This window comes from Puccinia triticina, chromosome 14A (genome assembly GCF_026914185.1).
Source record: "Puccinia triticina chromosome 14A, complete sequence".
NCBI lineage: Eukaryota > Fungi > Basidiomycota > Pucciniomycetes > Pucciniales > Pucciniaceae > Puccinia > Puccinia triticina.
In genome coordinates, this window is record NC_070571.1 from 4,103,334 (window position 1) to 4,127,704 (window position 24,371).

Here is a 24,371-nt window from a genome sequence, read left to right on the forward strand (position 1 = left end):
TTCTCAACCCCCTTTTTATAATCAATCTGCTGTCTTTGTTTCTGAAACTTTTTTTCTGTAATTTACATTTCTGGGATGTCTTAAGCTGTCTCCTTCTTTCTACTATTTTTTCTCATCCTCAACTCCTCTGGTTGAGCTGCAATCATAGTTGTAACATTATCAATTTCAGATTCTGTACAGTGAAAAATGTGGAATGCACGATGAAGTGGACACTTGTCAGTCACAAAAAAGGACTTCATGGGGCACCCAAGGCCCCAAAAAAAATTGTAAAATATGTACAACCAAACTCCATGATGTTGTGCACATTTTGCTCCCCCAAAATTTCATCACCTGGTGACAAAATATTGCATGTCCAGAGTGAGAGAGGATTGAAAAACATCATTTTTCTAATTCTCTACTGCCACAAGGTCAACATAGCGCATAAGTCCCTCCTTCGGAGGGTCCCTGCGGGACGGCGTCCCCCCTCCAATAGAGGTACTTAGTTAAGTTAGGCTTGCACCCCACCAGCATGGGGGGACTTGTGTTCAGTTCGCCGCTCGAGTGGCTTTGTTAAGCTAGGGCCCTGCAGGCATGCAATCCTCAAACGGCAAACAAACATTGATGGCGCTGTACATCAAACAGACGGTGAAGAAGAACAAGGTATTCAACCTTAAACTCGGCGCTGGGTGCGGGGTGAAAATAGTTCAGACCCTCACAATTTCCCCACACTGTGAGCCTAAAAGCCCCCCAAGTTCCCAACGCGGGTCCACGTGGCGATTGCACCATTTCACAGTAAATAGATAGCATTTGTACGTAATCCGACATGCAAGAGTCATGAGTCCACAGAAGTTTCAACGACTTCCATATAGAAGACTAGATAGCTTGCCATTTGAAGCAAAACTGCTGTGGCTATTGCTTGACCTCGTCTTGAGTTGTTGCCTTGAGATTCTGCGCGTGTGCCTGATCATCGTTTGTGAATCATCAGATCAGCGGATTCATCCTGATCAATGCTGTTCTGAAAAAAGTTTGGCAGAGTCGTTCCCAGGTGCTTTATAAAAAAATATAGGGGTATTTTACTTGCCCGAGGTCAGCCGAACAGAAAGTTTCATGTGCACCAAACAAAAAATTGCTCTGGTGCCTATGCAGATGATTGATTTTAAGAAAGTGCCGTCGCTGGAATTCCTTCATGACAGGTGCCAAGCATATAAAGTGGTGCATCGTTAGCGACTCCAAACATGAACGCAGCATTAACAGTACTGGATTCTGTCGGTAAAGTTGTTCTGGTCGTAGGAAATATCAGACCACTCAAGTATAGATACCAGGCCGTCACGTTGGTGGCAACTGTGACTTGCTAGAAAGTTCATCCATAACGCTCATGGTGACAGCCTCGGCAAGTTTGGTGTGTGTCACAGCATCCACTGCCCAACTTCCTCGTCGTTCCCCGCCACAGTGATAAGCAATACGCACATCATCAGTACAAATGTTGTAGCATAACTCTTCTGTTAAGCATGGCCCCTGCGTGTCATTGTGGGGCTTCCAAGATAGCAATACTCCAAACGAACGCGCAAGTTTTGACGCGTTAACAACTTCAAAAATATATGTTGCTGCGTCGGCACCTGTAGCCTGTAGGCTGCCCTTCGGCATGTTACTCTTGAGTCCCATGGACGCGCAGTTACGTTCAAATATGTATTTGGGTAGCTTACAAGTTCAAGGTGGCAAATGTGTACCATATGTCCTTCAAAGTGGCTTCGCTCCTCCACGCCAAACTTTTAGATTGCGGCGTGTTTCAAACAAGCCGACGGACTCAGGCCAAAAACGAGGGGAACGCACACATTATGACGTAGGTTTCATCGATCACTCTCCTCTCGGGGCTATACGGCAGAAATAATGCACTCAAATGCCAAGGATATAAATACGCCCCCCACTTCACTCGCCAAAGCAGACCTACGATGACTTTTGGTCTATAGCTTTAGAACCGGAAGACCATCTTCAATCATCAGGTTACACATACGTATGCCCCTTTCATAAAACTGAGGATGTCGGGACGGCTCCTTTTCTCGCAAGAATCCCCGCCGGGAGCAAAGAAAAGGAAACGGGCAACAAACGCTTGCTTGAGATGCCGGTTGAAGAAACAGCGCTGCGATGGGATCAGCGAGCCATGCGGCAATTGTGCGAAGAACAATTCAGAATGTGTCTTTCCTGACGAAATTATGGGCGAAAGGTTTCTCAGACAACACATCGCCAACCTCGAGGCTCGAGTCCGGGAACTGAGCTCTGCTCTCAAGGAAATTGCTCCCGACCATTCCGTACTTCAGGTAAGCAAATCAAACCTATCTCAAGTTAAGCTCTACTCACAACCATACCACGCACAGCAGGCACTTACTTTTTTCCGTCAAAATCGTGTAAAAGACAACGGATGCCGAGGTTTTGAGCGAACAGGATCTAGTCGACGGTTTCGGATTTCTTAGTTTGACCTCCGGAGCTGAGCCTTTATATGTGGGAGGAAGCTCGGGCGCTTCTTGGGGGCGGATTTTTTCCTCGTTTGGGTTCTTTCATTTGAAATTTGTGGCTCGTCCAAGTGACTGAACTGTTGAGAATGTGTGAATTAAGCTGATGAAACCCGCCTCCGTTTTACATCTTTTAAGTGCCTTGTGCAATCAAACGGGAGAATATTTTTTCTTTTCTGAAAGCTTGATACCTCCAAAAACATCGCCGGATTCATTGAGCTCTGATGAATCTCTGGGATCGAAACTCAATTCATCATATGAATCCTCGGCACCAGCTGTCATAGATTCTAGCAACTTCCATGCAAATTTTTTGAAAATGAAGTCGGGTTTCATCTTTCCTCCTCTTCCGCAAGATGAGCGGTTATCCGACGAAATTTTTGCCACAGTTTTCACAACCATACAAGCACGACACTGCTTCATGAACTTTGTTGTGCTAAAAAAATGGTACAACGAAAGAGATAAGTACTGCGCCGCCGGGCAACCCCTTGTAGCCGACGGACCACGTACGGCGGCTTTTTTCCTCTGGTTGACCTACGCTCTCGGTCTCAGGTTGTGGGAGATGCGAGGAAGGGTTATTCCGGGTTTGCCATCGCACGAGGTATGTGTGGTTTCCATCCCACATAAGTGTACAATTAAAGTGTATTGAGAAGTTTGATATTTTCTGCCTGGGCGTGAAGTATTATTTTCAAGCTGCTCTACAGTACTACGACCACGTTTCTTCTAACACGACAACCATTCAAGCTTTGCTCTTCCTAGCAATGTATTCTTTCCGCTCGACTAAGGGCCTTTCCACTTGGCATCTGACCGGTCTCGCAATGAGAACTGCTTTGGAATTGGGGCTGCACAGAAAAACACCCAAGGCTCAACAGCTTAGTGTGTTCCACGAGGAGACGAAAAAAAGGATTTGGTGGAGCGTCTATGCATTAGAGAGGTGCGCTTATGTTTTATATCCTTCACAAAGTGGAGCTGATGCTAAAATGCTGCCACTTTGCTTCACTTTCTGGGAGACAGAAACATAGCATTTCAATTAGGACGACCGATAGCCATAAGAGAAGAGGAGATAGATAGCGAGGTTAGCAATATTGAATAATCTCTTTTGAATGGAACGCCATCTGACTTCGATTTGTTAAATAATCATAAGCTCCCTCTTGATATCGATTGTCATATCACCGACAATGAACAAATTCTAGCGCGGCGTGTTGCGATTGATAAGAAGCTCTCGGAAACAGGAACCACGTTGGAAATTAATCCATATCCTTTGGGCTGGACAACAATGACCCCTTCCTTGCATCATTTGCGTCTCATGAGAATCTTAACCAAGATAAAGGAGAAAATTTATCATCCCCGAGCCGCCCAGGAAACGATAGAGCAGCGAAATGCTAACCTCGAATCGCTTGCCTCAGAGCTAGACCAATGGCGCGCCCTCATTCCAGCCAAAAACCCTTTAAATAGGAGTGCAAGGAATCTATTTGGATTGAACTTGGAAACGCACAGCGAGTTTCAACCAGAAACAGAGAACGGTTGGGATTCCGGAGGGATTCCCTTCTACACAGGTGAATGGTTTGAGTTACAGTGAGCGCGGTTTTCTTCCAATGTATGAAATGAGACAGCGGCTAAACAGACCTCAATGTCGCGTCCAAAATGCGGTCGGTCCTCCATAGATATCACAACGTGTGTTTTTATCTCATCTCAAGCTTGCACAGCTGTTTTACTGATTTCGTTTTGATTGGATAATGTATTACTATCAACAAACAGGCAATTCAATCCTTGATGATTCCATCAGCACTGACGGCTTCTCCCGGGAGTCCTTACCTCCATCGGGCCGCCCACGCCGCTATGGCCGCATGCGGGTTACAAAGGAAGCGCTTGCAAAAAGACTATGTGGCCCCACTAGCTGTTTATTCTCTCCACAAGTTGTTCATGTCAGGAGTTTTCATGCTGTTTGCATTAGACAAGGATCCTAGTCTGTCCATTACAACAGAGGATGCGTGCACGAAATCCACCGCGGGACACTCAGGTCTTCAAGAACAGGATATTTCCCCCGAGAGACACTTTGCTTCCCCTAATGGGATATCTCCACAAGTCTTTCGACAGGTCAAACACTGTCAGGAAGCATTATCAATTTATGCTACTCACTATCCACAAGCAAAACCATATGCTCAATGTTTTGAGAATATGTCCAACATGTGGCTGAGACGAGCCGACAGAAGAGATAATCGGCGAGATCTTTCGGTACAACGGCATTCGAGCCCGGAGAGAATATCCGAAAACGTTCTTGATGCAAATCCTGCACTGATCACCCGATCGCTGGAAGATCGATTCAATCCATCTTATCCCCCTACCCTTTGGAAAGACGACCTGAACCTTCCAGGAAGAATGCGCTCAAATTTTGAAGGATCCGTTTCCTTGGGTTGTGATGCCAACTTGCAGGTCCAATCTGGATCTCCACCATATCATCTCCTGAGCTTAGGCCCTGTCGAACCCAATTGCGAGCCTTTTCAACTTCTTAATTCTGAATGGGAACGTTATGAATTGCAAAAACCTTGGATGCTTGGACGTATCCAAGGAGAACGTCCAAACGATTTTATTCGTGATATCTCTGAGCAGCCCGGCCCAAATTTTTCGCCATCTAACCAGCCTTATCCCAGCGATCTTCGTAATTCTACCGCTACGTTCACGGATAGTGTGAGATCCTTCCTACCGGAAAATACCATCGCTCATGAGAGTCAAGTGGTTTACAATTTTCAGGACCACCAAGGAAAAATTTCTGAATATTCGCCTGGCAATGATGCCTTCAATGATGAAACATTCCAAAACAGCTCTAGTTCGACTACAGAGGCTCAAAATCTTGAGGTCCCAAGAAGATACCCTCTCAACTCCGGGGTATCACCGAGCTTTAATAACGAGCAGTATTCGACGAAAGTTCCAGAGGAGGTGCAGGGAAACTTGCGGAAACAATCATTCACGAGCCAGCAAACATTCTTTGGAGAAGAAATCAAATCCACCGCTGATTCAAACATTGATGGTTTCCCAAGCTTTCTGGCCAATCGGCAAAATCATATTTCCAAGCTTGCAGGGGAACCTTGTGCAAGCTCTGATACCCTCGGCGGAGGTTTGCCTTCGGATATTTATGATACATCTCAAAGAAGCAGATTGTCTTCCAACTCTTGGCTTGGGGAGGCATTTGAATTCACGCGGAACACCAACGATCTCTCTCTACTAGGAAGGGCCCAGGTACCGGAAGTGAATCTTGGGAGCAGTAAACCAACTGAGGTACAGGTACAAAATGACGAGTATTCCTCTCCCCTGTCTATGATTTTGAGCGAAGATCTAGTCCAGAAAAAGGCATTGGTCACGGACCATCGTAGGTCAACATTAGACTCCTCCGATCAACAAGATCTCCAAAACTGCATCAAGATTTTGCTTGCTGGGAAAGGAGATTACAGCAAACTGGCCAACAATCAGTACAGCAAGCTCTCGGGAGACCTGATGTCCAGTGACCAAGTAAATTCTGTAGAAATGATGGGGACTGGGAGTAGCAAGTTGTGTGTACATAGTGAGACCAATGATGGGCAATTTTTTCAAGGTTCTATCAATGATTTCAATTATCACCTAGGATGACCAGTCTTTCTGCAAAGGGTTAAAAGCTATTCAACCTGAATCTAAAGCCATTATAGCATAATCATTTTTATTCAGACCGTTTAATTTTTCAAATATAAATTATTTGTGATAATCAAGTTGCAAGTTGCTGCAACAAAGCAACCCCCCCCCCCCCTTAAAAAATAGAAAGCAAGCAAAAAAACCCTGTTCCCAAAATCCAAATCAAACGGGCCAATGGAAGAGCAAACAAAAACTTATTTATCAACATATTTTTCTTTTTGAAGATTCAAATTTAAACTTTGATTCAAATGATGCACTTGCACTATAGATTTGTGATTGTGTTCACAGTTTTTTTTCCTTCCTTCTCTCAAACAGTGTTGTAATAATTCTTGCTCTATGAAATAAGAACCTCCACTAAATCTAACTTTATTAAAACCACAAATTGAAGAAAAAAATCAAGTGTTCCCCCTGTATTCAACACCGCAAGCGCTGCCTGCACGCAGCGGAAGCGTAGAACAAGCGCAGCAGCTTTGGTTCCGCTTTGCTAGCGCTTTCAATAGGGGGAGGCCCGCTACGTTTTTTGATGATGGTTTCAGAGAAAAACCCACTGATTTATAGCGAGATTTTTTAGTGGCCAGTCAGTCGCAGTCTTTTGTTACACTGAACGCAGAAATAGCGGAAAACCCGCTAATCTACATGCTAAATAGCGGACAATTTCGCTGAGATACCGGTTTATTTTTTGCTAAAAAGCGGTGAGATGGTTTTTCAATATTTTTAGCCTGAAAGTGATGTGGGATTTTTTCTAGTCTTTCATCACAACTTCAAGTCTCATGTATGTGCTACTACTAAATAAAGGCAAAAAAAAGTGAAATAGGGAAAAAAAGAATGGGAAGGGAGAAAATATTTGAACATTGAGACAAGGAGTCCTTTGGAATGAGCTCCAGGTTGAATTTATGATTATTTTCTGCAGCCTCAAAAATGGCAGGGAAGAAATTGGAGTTGCCTTGAGCCTTAACTTCATTGTAAAGCCAGAGGTGACTACTGATGCAGTTTCCACTTGTTTTTGGCGCGAGAGAGCTCCAAGAGGTTTTCCACATGTTTGAAGGCACAGAGAAAATCCGCTCAACATTTACGGGCTGATTGTTGGAGTGGGACAGGAGGGGGCGGGATGGAGTGTGGGATGAGGTCTTGGGCCATTTTTGGAATGGGTCCGGCTTTAGGCACACCAATAATTTAGGCCCCGTTTGGCTGCTGCGTTATACGTCATAAATGGTCGAATTTATGACGTGCAACCCCCGGGGCTTTCAAAGTTTTGGTGGCAACAGGGGGCAAACTTTGGGTCGCGGCGTCATAAATTCAACCATTTATGACGTATAACGCGGAAGCCAAACGGGGCCTTACTACGTGCACACCAAAAAAAGGTGTGAACCTCTGAACACTCCAATATATTTGGAGTGGGATGTGGTTCACTCCAAAACCAGGTCTTTTTTGGAGTGCACATCACTGCACTCCGTGCTGGTTTGAATTGAACACCTGGACACTCCTGTACCCTTGTCCAGTGCTGGCGGACTCCCCTCAATGGCTGGTCTGCACCAGCCATTGAGGAGAGTAAATAAACATACAAGGCCCTCAATGACAGGTGAGACCGGTCATTGAGAGGAATCAACCCTCTTGATATCTGGTACTACATGGTTATTGAGAGGGAAACAGCCCTCTTGATGACCGGGGACCCTAAAACAGGAAGCTACCTGCTGGAAAAAAAGTTAATCAAGAGTGCTCTGTCCTCTCAATGACCAGTTTGTGCCAGTTATTGAGAGGGTTGAGTTCTCTCAATAACTGGTCTGATATTGATAAATGGCCCCGGGAATAGCGGGTAGCCGCTGTGCTTTTTTGCTTCCTTGTCGTAGCACAGCACTTTCTCTGTTTCTGGATTTAGACAAAAGGACTACAAAAAACATAGCTTTCCCAAAAGCTCCAAGAAAAAATTCCACAAACTAAATAAAGAAGACAAACTATTTTATATTGAACAAAGCCATATAACAGCCCGGCCCAGCCTGTGACATACCACAGGTTGAGAAGAGCCGGATTTAACCTGCTCAGCAATTGCACAAGTTTGAGAAGAGAGAGTTGGGGCTGTGAGGACACTAACCCATGCAAGTGAAACAGGGAGTGCCCTAGACCTTCACTTGCCCAAACACAATTGCATTATTTATATACTGATTAACCCTGCCACCTCTGCTCTAGCTGTTATATTTAATTCTACTCTTATGCATCCTGTCACCCAAAGAAAACTGAGCTTGACCCTGGTAACATGACAAGCAATGTAAACACATGTAAGACTTGATCCCAGGATATATGTCAAATGTTCAAACTTTGGTAACCATACAGTGAATTGAGCACCAGAAGCAACTGTTGAGTTGCCTGTTAGTCTGCTACCATGATGTATCACCACAGTATGGAGGGCTGTTGGATTGAACCATGAGCACTACCAACCAACCACCCAGCTGGCAGCCACAAGCGTCTGTAGCCTAGTTGGTAAAGGCAGCACTCTAGTATGTGTCTCAGCATAGCTGAGGTTGTGAGTTTGACTCTCACCAGACACATCTTCTTTTACAGTCTCTACAGGTTATGAGCTCAGAGCTACCTGAGCGCTACTCGCTTACACTAGAGACTTGATGAAGTTGTGAATGCTTACTTGTAAGACCACACAAACCCCTATAAGCCTACATCTAGATCACGGGTTCAATTCCTACGCTGATCATCTTTACTTAGTCTCATTCCCACTCTCTCTTGAGGTCAATGCCCACTTCCCATTGTGTAGCAAGGGGGGTTTTTGAGTTGTCTGTTAGTCTGCTACCATGATTTATCACCACAGTATGGAGGGCTGTTGGATTGACTCATGATCACTACCAACCAACCACCCAGCTGGCAGCCACAAGTGTCTGTAGCCTAGTTGGTAAAGGCAGCACTCTAGTATGTGTCTCAGCATAGCTGAGGTCGTGAGTTCAACTCTCACCAGACACATCTTCATTTTAAAGCCTCTACAGCAACAGCCCACTTAGCTTACTTGGTTAAAGCATCACTCATGAAGTTTGAGGACTAGGGATGGCACTTCACACCCAGGTAACCCAGACAGATTTTCACAAAAACCAGACACCCGCACCCTTGGAGCAAGTACCTGGGTGCAAGTGGTGGGTACCCGGGTGCAAGAGGCAAGTACCCATGGCCCAGGGGTATGATTGGGTACCAAGACCCATTGATTGGGTCTGAAGACCCATTGATTGGGTCTGAAGACCCATTGATTGGGTCTGCAATGGGTCTTAAGACCCATTAAATGGGTTCCAATACCCAATGATGGGATCCTGAGACCCATTGATTGGTTCACAACTGTTTACGCAACAGTCAGGCAGGCAGACCGCGCTGGGTACCCGGGTACCCACCGTTTTTCTAGCAAAACTGAATACCCAAACCCACACCCGGTACCCGCAGCCATCTCTGTTGAGGAAATGGGTTCAAATCCCATAGCGCACAAGTTACATTTTGGTTTCTGACACTAGCTCATCTTTGAAAAACACTCAAACTGTGTCTGAAATGTATCAGCCACCCTCAAGACCGGTCTTCTGTATACTCAATCAGCCACTTATTGAAATTTCCACGGCTGACAACAACAATCTTGACTAACTTTGCTCTTAGTTTCCCCTGTCCTGACACTCCAGTCCCCAAATCAACTCAAAACGTATATTCAGTCAAAGCAACCACCCCCTCAATGATACTGCAGGGTTGGTGGGCTGCTGAGCATTACCTCAACTAACCTTGTGGTGCTACAAATCACCCCCCACCCAGGCCAACATGACACCCTGCCCGGTGTTGAACTACTCAAAGGGGGGAATAGAGCTTGGAAGGGAATGGATAGCAACACTAGTACTAATGTAAGCTATGCAAGGGTGCTGGTGAGGCTGCCTTCCTGACTGATACTGAGGGTATGAGAGTACAACTAAGAAAAATGAGAAAAGTTGTGGCTGGTTTCTACTTGATCTTAGGAGCTATTACTATGAGCTTTAACTACTGTTTGGCTACTGAGGATGAGAGGGTTGGGGCAATAATTGAAGAGGGGGAAGCAATGGCAATGGTGATTTCAGAGGTGCAAATGGGCAATGTTTCATAGCAATGGTTGAGCGGCAATAGAAATGATTTCAATAAGCAAATGGGTAATAAGAAATTTCTAATATAATTTCTGCATGATCTTCACTGGGGGTGTGAGCCTGTGTCTCTTATGTGACAGCAGGACACAAAGAAAAGGAGGGGGAATAGTTTGGATTTCTTGGGCTAAAGAAATACAAACTGAAAGAGAGAAGAGAAAGAGAGAGAAAGAGAAGATCAGGCCTAGACTTTAAGTCTTTATTAATTGATCTGGGCTATTCTCAACCTGGAAAAGTTGGATGCCAGCTGTGCAAGGCCAAGAAAGAGTGCAACAGCCTCCACTCACAACAAGGAAACGTTGGTGGGATTCAGAAGTAGGGTTACTTATCTGCTCTGGTTTTGTAGGTCTTAACCAGAGATAACCTTTTGATCTTTTAAGATTGAAAGAGTTGAAGAAAAGAAGAAAAAATCAAGAGCAACAGAGTTTCACTCTGGATAAGCAAGGTTCAGTGAAAAGAGTTTACTTACTGTCAATATCCTAGGCGCCTGTGACGGTAGGTATACTGGGAGCTTGGTGGTCTCTTTGGTGGTGATTCTGGGTTATCTGGGGTGTGGTTCTGGTGTGCTGAAGTCTGTAGATCCTCCTCAGGCAAGGGGGATCCTGACTTCAAAAGTTTTCACAGTTTGCTTATGTAATTAAATATGTACATGTGGTTTGGCGCGCCTGGTAGCGCTGACACGTCACAACTGCGCATGCGTGCTACAACTCAAGAACTCAGGGAAGGAGTATAGTTACAAAGAATTGATAAGTTGTAACTAGGGTTAAAATTGTCTAAGGAAACAGAATATGAAGTCAAAACAATGATATCTCTCAAGATGAAAAAGATATGGATTAATTTCATATGTAATAAGTAGAAAAAGAGGCAGACTTTAGGTCAGCTGTGTTGACTCTAAGGCTGACAGGGGGAATCTACAAGTGGGGGGGGGGGGGAAAGACAGTTCTGATGTTAAGCTGAAAGATGAGCAGTCAAGAGGAATTCTGGCTATGGGAAGAAAAACTGTACAAATGGGGAAGGTGATGTGAACATAGTAACAACTTGTAATGATGAGCACTACTGAAAGAGGTAAGCACAGATCCAATGATGTAATGTGTACAATAGACATAGTACATGATGAGCAATGTATGTAAAGGGTTTAATATGTGAGAAGATATCTGTAAAAGGAATGTACTGTAATGATTTAAGTAATTTACTAATAAAATGAGTTTTGTAACTAATGAAGACTGTAGGTTTTCTGTAAATCTTATATCCTTTATAACTAGTGAAACATTGAAGATAAAGGGGTACTATGTGTGAGTGACTATAGGTGAAATGAGGCGTAGAATCTTAATATGCAATAATAATGAAGTATCTGTGAATTTTTATGGGTTAATAGGCAGTGTGATGATGAGGATATGTAAAGAGAAGATACTAAAATACTACTTGTGGCTTGGGATGGAGCAACACACCGGCTATAGGGAGTTTGTGAGCCACTCTGTGTCAGGAAAGCCAATCCTGGAGAACATCCAAGCTTGATTTGACAGCTGACTCAAACATTAAAAGTGCGTCAACTGTGCCAAGATTTTTGTGGAAAGTAGGAAGTTGAAAAGAGTCCAGGTAGAGAATGTCAACCTGTACCAGTGGGGGGGAGGGGGGGGGGGGGGGGGGGGGGGGGGTAACTGGCACTGCCCCCACACGCCGTTGTGAGAACTCCTTTTGGGATGGGGGGCAGTTCTTTGAGGGTGAAATAACAAGTAAGATATCTAGTTCAGTAATACTTATGTTACAGGTGGTTAGAAGGACCTGATCACCCTCTGTTGTAATACACAAGAATTCTGACAACAAAATATATTTATTTTTGTGGCCAAACCTTGACAGAGAACACTTTGTGCAGTAGTCTCTATCAGACCTAGATCAGTGAAATGTGTACCACAAAAAAAACCCTTATATAATCTCTACAGCAGATGGTTCCAAGGAATCATTGAAGTTCAAGGATGTTTAGAGGATATATACTTTTTCAAGATCACACTGATTATGAGACTACTTGTTGAGATAAGAGGTTATGTATGTACATGAAACTTTAAAGTGAGATGTGTGTTCTATTTACAATTGCCTGGGGGGCATGCTGAAACTGAGGAGGGAAAACATGCTCCTTATATAGTAAAATGTGAGGTATTTTTGCTGATTGGGAAGTCAGTTGAAGGATTAATGCTGGTGTGAATTCTCCTTTGAGGGATTTTTGCTGCATGGGAGCTTCTATTGAGGGATTTTAGCTAGTGAGCCATGTGATAAACATGTGATCCAACATGCGACTGATGATGTCATGTGAACATACAGGGGTACATGTGTGCACCTGTATAAGCTATACCCTAAATATGTACTTGCACCTGATTCTATACTATGTACTACCAAATATAATTCTACAGTAACTACCAAATATAATTCTACAGTATTTGATTATGTTCTATCAAAAACAGTTTAATCCCAAATAACTTTTGACTGAGTGGAGCTAGCCTAGTGGTTCAATGGAGTGACTAGGGGTTAAATGACCTTTAGAATCTAATTTTGCAATAATACCTCCACAAATATGCATCCTTCTCATACAGTGAACCAAGATTTTATGAAATTTGATACTTGAAACAGATTTGGCACACCACACCATGCACCTGTGGGGCAGTGCCTGATGCAGTACTAGGTACATTCTTTTGGCTAGAAAATGGGTGCAGTACCTGGCTACTGCTTTCAATTACCACCTTGGCCATGGAGACTGTCTATGAATTTTGTGCAGCCTTGATGGCTGAGGGGATTTTTTCCCAGCTGCCAAGACTGTGAAATCCAGATTTCAGGGATGTCTTGACCATTGAGATGCCTGCAGTACACTTCTTGCTTACTTTGAGACTGGTCTGTGCGGTCTTGATGGCCATGAAAATTCCTTCCCAGAAATTGATAGCATGCATTCTTCATGGCGGGGGTGTCTTGAGTGTCAAGATGGACATGGAGGAACCATCTTGGCCATCAAGACTGTACTCTTTACTGTCCTTGATAATTCCTCTGCAGCTATCTTGACACACAAGACACCCCAGTCATCAAGATGGCGGCAAAAAGATTTGTCTTGGCAATCAAGACTGTGAATTCTAAATGTTCAAGGTGTTCTGTTCATCAATAATTTGCAATCCTGATTGCTGGAAGGTGTGCATTGACATGCAAGCAACAGAAAGTTTTTTTAGCCTGGTATTAGGTAACCCCTAGTGGTACTACTACTGGTGCTACCCGATGTAAAACTCAAAATTGGTTGTGAACCCCTTTTGCTGAATGGAGAAGGGGATGAAGGAGTTGCAAGCTCTGCCCTTCTGTCTACCAGATAAAATTCCCACCAAGGTAAGTTTGGCAAGGTTTAATGATAGGAGTGTTTATCTCAAGATGAGGTTGTTTGTGACACAGTATAGAAAAAATATTTTTATTAATATGTATAAGTTGTTATATGTAGGTAAGGGTTGTGTGTGTATTGCACTGATGTTAAGTTGTTAGAGCTGTGATTGATGAGTAATAAAATGAGAGTGAGTAGTAAAATGAGTAGTTGAAATTGAATGGAGTGGAAATGAGGAAAAACAAATGGAGGGGAGAGCTCCTTATATAGACAAATTTGAGGGGTTTTGGCTCCAGGGCAGTAAAAAAAAGGGAGTTAAGATGGAGTGGCTGTGTAAAATTTATGCAAGGGTAGAGATGGCCAGTGGGGACCCGTTTGGCGAAAAACAAATGGAGGGGAGAGCTCCTTATATAGACAAATTTGAGGGGTTTTGGCTCCAGGGCAGTAAAAAAAAGGGAGTTAAGATGGAGTGGCTGTGTAAAATTTATGCAAGGGTAGAGATGGCCAGTGGGGACCCGTTTGGCGGTAGCTGGCACCCGTTGGCGGGTACCCGCCACTGCCCTTTGAGTACCCGTCCGCAGGTGCTGTGTACAGGTCCGGGTATGCAATTTGGGCCGGAAAATCACCAGGTACCCGCTGCTTTCAGCCACAGTTTTTCACTGCTGTGGAGGGCCGGCCATTGAGTGGGGTAAACTCCCCGCTTGATGACTGGACATCAAGCGGAGTACACGCCCCGCTTGATGACTGGTCATCAAGCGGAGTACACGCCCCGCTTGATGACCAGTCATCAAGTGGAGTACACACCCCGCTTGATGACCAGACATCAAGCATGATAAACATCTCACTCAATGGCCGGTGCACTCCATGACCAGCCATTGAGTGGGATGCGCACTCAATGACCATTGACTGGTGTGGAACTACTCAAAGGGGAGAATAGAGCTTGGGAGGGAAATGGATAGCAACACTAGTACTAATGTAAGCTATGCAAGGGTGCTGATGAGGCTGCCTTCCTGACTAATGCCGAGGGGAAGAGAGTAACACTAAGAAAAACAAGAAAAGGTGTGGCTGATTTCTACTTGATCTTAGGAGCTAGTACTATGAGCTTGACTACTGACTACTGAAGGTGAGAGGGTTGGAGCAGTGATGGGAGAGGGGAATGCAATGGCAATGGTTCAATAGCAATGGGTTCAGGAGCAACTGCAATGGTATCAATGAGCAATAGGTTAAGAGTGATTTCTACTACAATTTCTGTATATAATCTCTGCATAAATCTTCCATTGGCTAGGGTACAAGTGAGGGGGGGAAAGACAGTTTTTATATGAAGTAAGGATGAGCACAGACAATGAGGAATTCTGGCTATGGGAATGAAGGTTGTACAAATGGGGAAGGTTGATGTGAACATAGTAACAGCTTGTAATGATGAGCACTACTGAAAGGGGTAAGCACAGATCCAATGATGTAATGTGTACAATAGGTATAGTACATAATAAGTAATGTATGTAAAGAGTTTAGTATGTGAGAAAATATCTGTGAAAAGAATGTAATGTAATGATCCAAGTAAGTTCCTAATGAAATGAGTATTGTAACTAATGAAGACTGTAGGTTATCTGTAAGTCTTATTCCTCCTTCAACCTTAAAGGTCAAACTCCCGCCAGCAGCCAAAAAAATTGATCGCAAGACCACCGCGTGGGCAGCCGTTGGCCCCCACTGGATCTGCGATGGCGGAATCCTCTGGAATCCAAACACTCTCCTTCTTATACCCTTTCGGGCTTCCCCCTGAATGCAAACCGGCTCCTTTTCTCCATCAACATCATGTGCATTCAACGGGTTTAGCATTCAACATGCATCGCGTGCATTTGGTATCTTCATAGTGATTGCTATAGACGGCACGAGACAACGGAACTTTTCCATGTCTCGGTCCCTTTTTCAAATGGTCACCGGGTGAACCTGGAACAGTTGTGAAGTCTCCCGCTCCCGGGTATGGTAACCCCTACCATATCTCCGCCTAAGATCATGGGCTCTGGCGATCTTCTTTCATCTTTGACCGCTCTTGGTCTGTTGCGTCTGTTGCTTCATCTCTGTTTTTCGCCGCTGTCGGCATCTCCGCCTTACTTGTATGCCGCTCTCGGAATCTCCGCCTTACTTGTATGCCACTCTCGGCATCTCCGCCCTGCTTGTATGCCGCTCTCGGCGATTCCTCTTGTCTACATACTTCCAGCCGCTCTCGGCTCTATATACAGAGTCAGCCGCCAATGCCTCGGGACTGTGCCGAGCGTAACAAAGCTCACGGCACCACAAAGCCGCAGGTGCAAGCGGGGCTTATCGTCGGGATTCTTGCATAAGATAATCTTGAAAATATGAGCGATGCACCAACACGCCATTGAAACTGTAGACAGATCGCTCAGAGATCTTTCTGGAAATCAACTGCCGTTTGGAGGGAGGCTGGTAATATTTGCAGGAGACTTTTGAAAAACTTTACTTGTAGTGAAGGATGGTGTGTTTCCCAGGTCCAAATTTGCAACAATCAAGAGTTAAAGCTTGTGGAAATAGATCTCTACATTTTCTCTGAAAGATAATGTGCACTTGGGTCTAGGTAGTGGCAATGTTTCTGCAGCAAAAATAGATTTTGCAGCAGAACTCTTGCGGACAGGTGAAGGTATACTGCAAGAACACATCATTTCTTGGTTACAAGTCGCGGGCATCAAGATGGAATCTTTGGGGACATCACGCACATGTGGAAATAGAGCAATGGTGTGGTGTTTTAATGATATCAACTCCAAGCAGAAATCAGATATTGTGACTTATTCAAATTACCTATTGGAACAATTTATCCTCACGCCTTTGAATTCCAATTATAAAGCAATAAATGACCAATTATTGAATGCAGTTCACGGCAAAGAAGTGGAATTGATCTCAATTGATAGACCAATTGATGAGGCCATGGATACACTTCAACCTGAGGTGTTGGCAAAGATTGACTTTCCAGGCTTTCCCCAGCACATATTTAAACTCCAGTAGTACTTTTGAGAAATATAAGCATCAAGGATGGGCTTTGCAACAGCACCAGATTGGTTCTGTTGAGAGTCACAAGGAATGCTCTGTGTGGTAGGATTTTGACTGGTCCACTCAAGGGTAGAGAAATAACTATACCAAAGATAACCCTGTTACATGAGGGTGACTATTATGTCAAGGTATCTTTTTATAGATACCAATTCCCAGTGGCTTTAGCATTTGCCATGACTATAAATAAATGTCAGGGCCAAAGTATGAGGCAGGTGGCATTGGTATTGCACAGTCAGGTGTTTGCGCATGGGAAGTTATATGTAGGGCTCTCTTGAGTTTGAGATGTAGATAATTTGTTAGTTGTGCAAGTGGCTGAAAGGGATGAAACAAGAGTTGTAAATGTGGTAAAGAAAGTTGTATTTACCTAATTATACTGGAGTAATAAAACTGGCCCTGTTTGGCAGCGTGATTATTATGCAATAAATAATCTTGCCATGTCCCCCTACATTGTGTAAGACACTACTTTTCCGCCTGATCTTTTGGAAGTGAACTACCAAGCCTTATGAGGGTTTACTTTAAAAATATTATCCTAAAAAGACATGTTTTACCATATGTAATGTAGCATGTTTCCTATTACTATGCAGCACAATATGACGTTGCCAAACAGAGCCTTATGCAAGATGGCTTGACTTGGGTCTTGGAGAGGGCGGCGTAGCCGCCCCTGAACTCTAGTATCCTCTATAACTATTGAACCATTGAAGATAAAGGGGTACTATGTACAAGTGACTATAGGTGAAATGAGGCGTAGAATCTGAATATGCAATAATAATAAGTTATTTGTGAAGGAGTGTGGAGTAATAGGCAGTGTAATGATGAATATATGTAAAAGAAGACAGTAAAATACTACTTATGGTTTGGAATGGAGCACCACACCGGTCACCAAGTACACACCCCGCTCAATGAACGGTCATTGAGTGGGGTACACACTCTCAATGACCGACCATTTTTGAGCGTAGTACATACCCCCACATCCCACGCGATGACCGGACGTTGAGTGGGGTGATCACAATGGCCGGCCACTGAGCGGGGTGTGTACTCCGCTCAATGACCGGCCTACACCCACACTCAATGGCCGGTCATTGGGTTGAGTGCGCATCCCACTTGATGGCCGGTCATTGGGTGGGATGTGTACCCCGCTCAATGTGCGGTCATCAAGAGGGGTGTGTACTGTGCTCAATGACAGGCCATCGAGAGGGGTGTTTACATGGCCCACTCAATTGGTCACTTGCAAAACAGTGCAGTACCCGCCTCAAGTACTGCCGGTACCCGTTGGCGGGTGCCGTGTCCGGGTCTGGGTGTTCAAAATTGGAGAAATTCATAGCAAGTACCTGCACCCATCGCGGGTACCTGGACCCGTTTGGCCATCTCTATGCAAGGGCCCCCCCTTGAAGGGGTGCATATATGAAGTGGGGGATGTGCCAGGTGATGTAATAATTTATGCAAGGGTTTGGGGAATGATCAGGTGATGTAATAAGACCACAAAAGTGGACCTAGAAAGACCTAGGAGCCAGGGAACAATTTGGTTGAGGGGGCACAGCCTGCAGGAGCAGTGCTGCATGATGTTATGCAGATAACAAACAAAGCCAAACCAATCTATGTAGTGGGGAAAGGTGACTTGAGGCATGTGACAGTTGGTTGACTGGGTGCTACAAGCAATGATGGGTAGTTATGTTATGTTACATTATTCATTTAATTTGGGTAACATAACTACCCTCATTAACCGCACCTGCCTGTTATGTTATTTTTAACAGAGTTGTTGCAGGCCTTGCAAGTAATGGAAAGGGCTCCTTTTTTGAGCTTGTTACTGCGCTTTATCCACCGGATAGCGTGTAACAGGCAAAAATTGGTCGTTATTGGGCGTTATCTGGCGCTCCGAAGGCGCTAGTAACATAACAAACATCAATATTTTTCTGTTATGTTGCAGAAGTACAACTTACAAGCACTGCTGTTACAAATAACTGTAACAATAACAGCTGAAATCTTTTTACATGACCGCTGTGTTACCATTATTGCCAATGTAACTACCCACCATTGCTACAGGTTTTCCAAAGGGTCTAACATCCAGTGATGCTTCCAGGGAGGACTAGGGGTTTAATTGGTTGTAGAATCTGTTTCTGAGGTCTGTGTGCACTGTGATTGTGTCTTGAGGCATTCTATGAGTAAATATGCATATGTGATTTTTCTCAATTTTGTATACCACACTGCCTTAAGTACCACTGGTACCCGCCCAGCGGTGCCAGGTGGAGTACTAGGTACCCACTTTGGCTGAAAAAACAGGGAGGTACCTGGGCTTTGACATTCTCTAGCTCATAAACTGTGGAGATGTGTTGGAGGAAATGTCTATTACATGTCACATGCTCAGTCACCCTCTTGAATCAAATTCCACAATTTTCCCAGCGGATGAACTCAGAACCATCAAGATGAAGCTCCGAAAACAAGAACCATCTCTTCAAATCAAGTAACCACCAGAATTGATCCAGGTAACGTCGACACTATCTTGCTATCAAAGAATCTTTGCTTATCATAAATCAGTGCTCAACAGTGTATGTTGGTCAAGAGCGTGTGGGATTGCAAAGTCAACAGAAGATACTTGCTCAGGGGAAGGAGAGGTACTTGGTTTTATGATGTTTCTCATTCCCATTAAAGTCCCAACTCAATGTTTTTATTCATTTTTAGTTGTTTGTCTCTCAATCTCATTGTCTTCTCAACAGTCTGTTTATTTACACACAAACCAAAAACTAAATAGGTAAAATATTCAACAACCCACACATGATTATTGTTCATGTTTCATTTATTAACTTTTTGTTTTTGTTCAGTTTTACTACTACTGGTTTAAAGTGTTTGCAATTATAAAAGACCTCACAAAACTACAAGATGTGGTGAAACTGTGATGGTAGATGGTGATTCAAATTGGCAACAACCTCAAGAACTGTTGTACAGCCAATAGGACAACAACACCACAGGACAAGATGCAAATCACATGCATGTATTTAGTTTAAATTTTGGTTATACAGTATGTGATGTGTGAAATCAATAACACTATAGAAAAATGATGATGATGAATCTGAGCACACTCAACTCTGGTGGAGGAGACGTAGTCTTCTACGCTGCAGAGAGCCACAGCCAAGTAACCCTGTAACCCAAGTTACAACATTGATCAGTTGTAGCCGCCATCTAAGGTGAGAGCAAATCCATTGCCGGAGCTTTCCGCGGTGCTAAAATTTTGCCATGTTTAGCTCCAGAGCTGATTTGGCCTGCTGCGGCATCCACCACATGGGACTCTAGTCTCTGGGAGGTATTCTGAGAGCTAAACTCGGCTTTCACCAAGCCCCGAGTTCCCCTACTCGAGGTAGTGGCTGGGTGTCCGGGGGTGTGTGCGTTCAGGGCGGTGAGGTGTCACCAATGAGTGAGGTGTCACAGGAGCTATTGGGGAGCTCAGGTGCTGCTATTGTGTTTTCACTAAAGCTTGGACTCAAAGTTCATTTTTGGATGCGAAGGTTATGGGGTTTGGGGCACAGCACCCCTTTAAATCCAAGGTTTCTGCCGCGCACAGCTTGCCGGCTGTGACCACCAGAATCCAGCTGTGTGGTCAGGAGGCAGCAACCGCCATCGATCCCACCAAACACAGTCAAACCCACCCGCCAGGAAGAAATCGGACAGGTGAGCCAGCGGCCGATTCCCCAGACAACCCGCCAGCCCGCAAAAACAGCCAACCAGCTTCTTTGCTGCCGGCAGGTGGATCAACTTCGACATCTGTAAGTGTGCGGGTGCCGACTTCATCCACTGATCTCTCACAATCACTTTTCGTCCTGACCCCGTTTTCTCTCCCCTTCGCGACAGGACAGGCGTCTTTCCGGGTTTCTATTATGGTTTATCACCGCTACGCCCCCGAACTCAAGGCCGCCGTGGTCCGCATGGCGATCCAAGGGCTGTTGTTGGCCGACATCCGACGGTTTCTCGAGATTACAGTTTTGCCACAGTCGTTCCGGCGGTGGATCCATCTATTTCAAGAAACAAGATGCGTTGTCAGGGATCCGAGCTTGTATGAGCAGCGGGGCCGACCGGCAAGCCTGACCCCAGTCGAATGCGACTTTATGATCCAACTTGTCCGGTCGGAGCCGGGCCTCTTTCTACACGAGATCCAGGAGCAACTATACGATTCCTCCGGCCTTTTGCTCAGCACCGAGGCCGTTCACCGAAACCTTGTCGAACGGCTCTCGATAACTTTGAAGAAACCTGAAACAAAAAACATTCGAAAATCACTCACCGCAAAATACTCGTATATTGAGAAGATGGAGTTCTTCCCAGCTGACTTTCTCGTGTTTACCGGTGAGTTTTTGTTTTTGCTTGTTTATGATTCATCAGACTTAAGTCTTGTCTCCTGCAGACGAGAGCTCATTCTGTGACAGTGAGCTACTTCGATCGTTTGCGAGGTCCGCTATCGGGACCCCCTCGGAGCGCCACATCATCAATCAAAACCCCGAACGGTTGAGTCTGCTGCCAGCAATATCGATTGAGGGCCTCATAGCCATCACGATGACCTCGGATACTTACACCGGTCGGAAGTTTGAGCACTTCCTGGAATTTGACTTGGTGAGTGTTGATATTACACTCTTTTTGTATTTTTAGCTGATGATTGATTTCACAGCTTCCCCAAATGAATTGATATCCCGATTCAAACTCGGTGCTTGTCTGCAATAACACAGCGATCCATCGAGGTGATTGTGTCGAAGAGCTTTGCGATGCGGCGGGTGTACGAGTTCTCTACCTTCCGCCCTACTGTCCCGAGCTAAACCCGATCGAACTCGGCTTTGCAGCAATCAAACAAAAATTATGGGCATCTCAAGAGCTCAATTTTTCTCCCAACCCTGAAGCCACAGTCCGTCGCATCGCTGCCGAGGTTTTGACAGCAGAGATGGCTTTCAATGCTTTTAAGCATTGTGGCTATTGTGTTCCAGACAACTGATATCTATTTTTTGCATTTATTCCCCGATTTCATATCTCATCGATGGCATCAGTATGTTAAAGATAGCCAGTCTTAGCCTGAAATCATCTACAAAATAGCTCACTTTATTTTACCCAGTATGCATGTAGTTTACTAAGAAAGTTTGTGCTTTTCAATCAATAAAAACAGCTTGTTGACCATCTTTTAACCTTACACAAAGCACCGGGGGCAGGTTTGGATTTTTGCAAACTCTCCCCAATGAAAATAAGATTTTTTTTTTTTTTGACTCGGCGCTGTCCAAACTTGGCGACGCAGGTCATTTGCAAAGCAACAGCAGCAGCAGCTGCAGCCTGACCTCCGACAGCTCCGACAGCTCCTCCTGCATCAACAACTTGCGGATCCAGATCAGCTGCCGCAAACAGCTGCCCCCTCAGGATGTGCCCGCCCCCCACTCACGGCTTGTTGGCAAATTGCACTCCATATTATCCTCCTCCTCCATCACCCTTGTCCAAAAGCCTCCTGATGGGTAATATTTTTTTACTGGTAAATAAAAGGATTCATTTTACATCCTATGAAAGTCCTTCATATTGGCAAGATAAAACTGTAGTACACTGAACATTGTTCGATTTTTGGTGGTAATAAAGCTGGTTGTAATTTGAGTGGTAATAAAGCTGGTCGTAATGTGAGTGGTAATAAAGCGGGTTGTTGAGAGGTAAAAAGCTATCAGCCCGATGATTACAAGATGATTTTGATCTGAGCAATACGAGACAAGGGATTGTTTTAAGCTTATGGATAAAATCTGTGCTAGATGAATAAGAAGAGAAGCTGGCTATTGAGAAGCCAAGTGCTTCTCAAACTTGGTAACATTGTCCCTTAACTGAGCAATGAGTCCATCGCTCAAACCCCATTTGCTCATCCGCTCGTCCGAAATTCTCTTTGAGTTAAGAATGTTTGGATGGGTGATATCGTTCTTCTCAAGAATTGCGATGACTTCATTGCGTTTGGTTGGAAGAATTTTTAAGAAGTCGATGTAGTCGACTATTAATTGAGGATCCGGGATGAGGACTTCAGAATCTTCAGATTGCCCAGATGGGCTTTGAATGCGAGGTTGGGACGTGTGGATTTGCTTTTGTCTCTTGGAAGAGACCGTCTCGTACTTCAAGTTGGCCGGAGGCGAGTAGAGCAAGACACTAGCGACCACGTCGGCCTTTGTTGCAATACAGGTGATCAAGGTCAATATGCAATACAAAATAACCAAGAATGATTGCACTCACCAGGCATTGGGCCCACTTTTGGACCACCCCTGCAGTCAGGGGTATGAATCGATTTGGATCGGTTTGATGGACAAAAACCGGGAGCTTCTTGTGGTATTTGCTGTTCGGCGGGTGAGTGGCATAGATCTGATTCATGTGGACGTTGATTGGGTTGAATCGATCGGCCGTGATCATGTCGGATGGGTGATCTGGGGCCGGATGACTTGACGAAGCCTTCTGGGCAGCCTCGACAGTCAAGATATGCTTCTTGACGTCAACGACTGCTTTCGCACTCTTGCCGTCGGTATTTGGGTTGACCATTAGAATGGCCAAGGAGGCCATGGTTCGATCTTTCCCGAGCTCAACGACGGCATTCATCCAATGGTTGAACGAATCCGCAGTATTGATAGTGTACTTCTTCGATTTGGCAAACTCGGGAGCAGTTTTCCCGTGCATTGAAAGGTTCCAACAAAGGCGCGGAGAGCCTTTTTTGAGCGCATTTTGGATGAGGGTGCCGGCTCCATCGTAACGCTCGTTACATGCTTCCGCGATGGTGTTTTGAAAGTCGGCAATGGCGAGTCGTCCGGCAGTGATCATAACATCAAAGTTTCCACCGGAGTCAGCGGAGTTGACCAACGTCCACTGAGGCTTGTATTGACTCGATTCTTTGGGGCAAAGTAATCTGAAGCTGGTGTCCACGACAATAACCTGCGGCTGCATGTGCAGATAATAAACCAAGCAAAGAAAATCAGCAGGCTATCAATAGAAAGCCATGATAGTTCATAATCGCAGCCTCACCGGTAGGTCATTCGACGGTTCTCCAGACATGTGAATGCGCTGGTATTTGCTAGCGCTAAAATAGCCCGGAGGAGGATTCTCCCTGCCTAAGAGATCGAGTCCAAATCGTGACATTCGCGAGCTCAAATTCGGTATTGGAGGGTGGGTGCTTGGAAAGGCCGAAATTGGGGGGGATGGAGGTGACTGCCCGTCTGTTGACCATTGATCCGGACCATCCCATCGAGGTACAGCAGGCATGAAGGGTCTGCTGTGGCAGCTGTGGCCGATGATCATCACTCTGGTCAGGATCATGGGTTTGGAGGCGAGAACAAAAAGCCAAACCTAAAACTCACATTCGATGGTTTTGTCAAACCTTCCCGAAAATCGCTCCAAGCTTTAGTAAAAAGACAATATGTTTGACACCGCCAGTTTTCATTTTCACATTCACACACTCTTTCTCGGTTGACACGTCTCTGGTTCTCCTTGTGTCGTTAGTTCTTTGGCTCGTTGTTCTTGTTTTCATCACATGGATCATGTGTTCTCTCTCATCATTCCAGGTCCGAGAGCGGCAGCTCGCCAGAGTAGTCATTTTCGTTGACCGCCGAAGACTCACGATGTCAGCTGGCTACTATGTCAGAGCCACCGTGACATAATATCACAGAAAAATAATAAAATTGTTACATATGTTAGAGACATTATTAC

General features: G+C 44.8%; 2 protein-coding genes across 2 annotated transcripts; one reads left to right on the top strand and one right to left on the bottom strand.

Moving 5' to 3' along the window:
* Window positions 1-2,015: 2,015 nt before the first annotated feature.
* Window positions 2,016-6,168, top strand: PtA15_14A383 (uncharacterized protein; the record flags this gene model as incomplete). The annotated part of the gene is made up of 9 exons (XM_053163093.1): window positions 2,016-2,294; window positions 2,389-2,519; window positions 2,625-3,084; window positions 3,164-3,417; window positions 3,498-3,558; window positions 3,628-4,058; window positions 4,148-4,157; window positions 4,242-5,990; window positions 6,103-6,168. 9 exons carry the CDS (start codon window positions 2,016-2,018, stop codon window positions 6,166-6,168), a joined length of 3,441 nt encoding a protein of 1,146 aa, XP_053027054.1.
* A 6,867-nt stretch (window positions 6,169-13,035) lies between these two features.
* PtA15_14A384 (uncharacterized protein) lies at window positions 13,036-13,188 on the bottom strand (the record flags this gene model as incomplete). Its single annotated transcript, XM_053163094.1, has 1 exon — window positions 13,036-13,188. One exon carries the CDS (start codon window positions 13,186-13,188, stop codon window positions 13,036-13,038), a length of 153 nt encoding a protein of 50 aa, XP_053027055.1.
* Window positions 13,189-24,371: the final 11,183 nt, after the last annotated feature.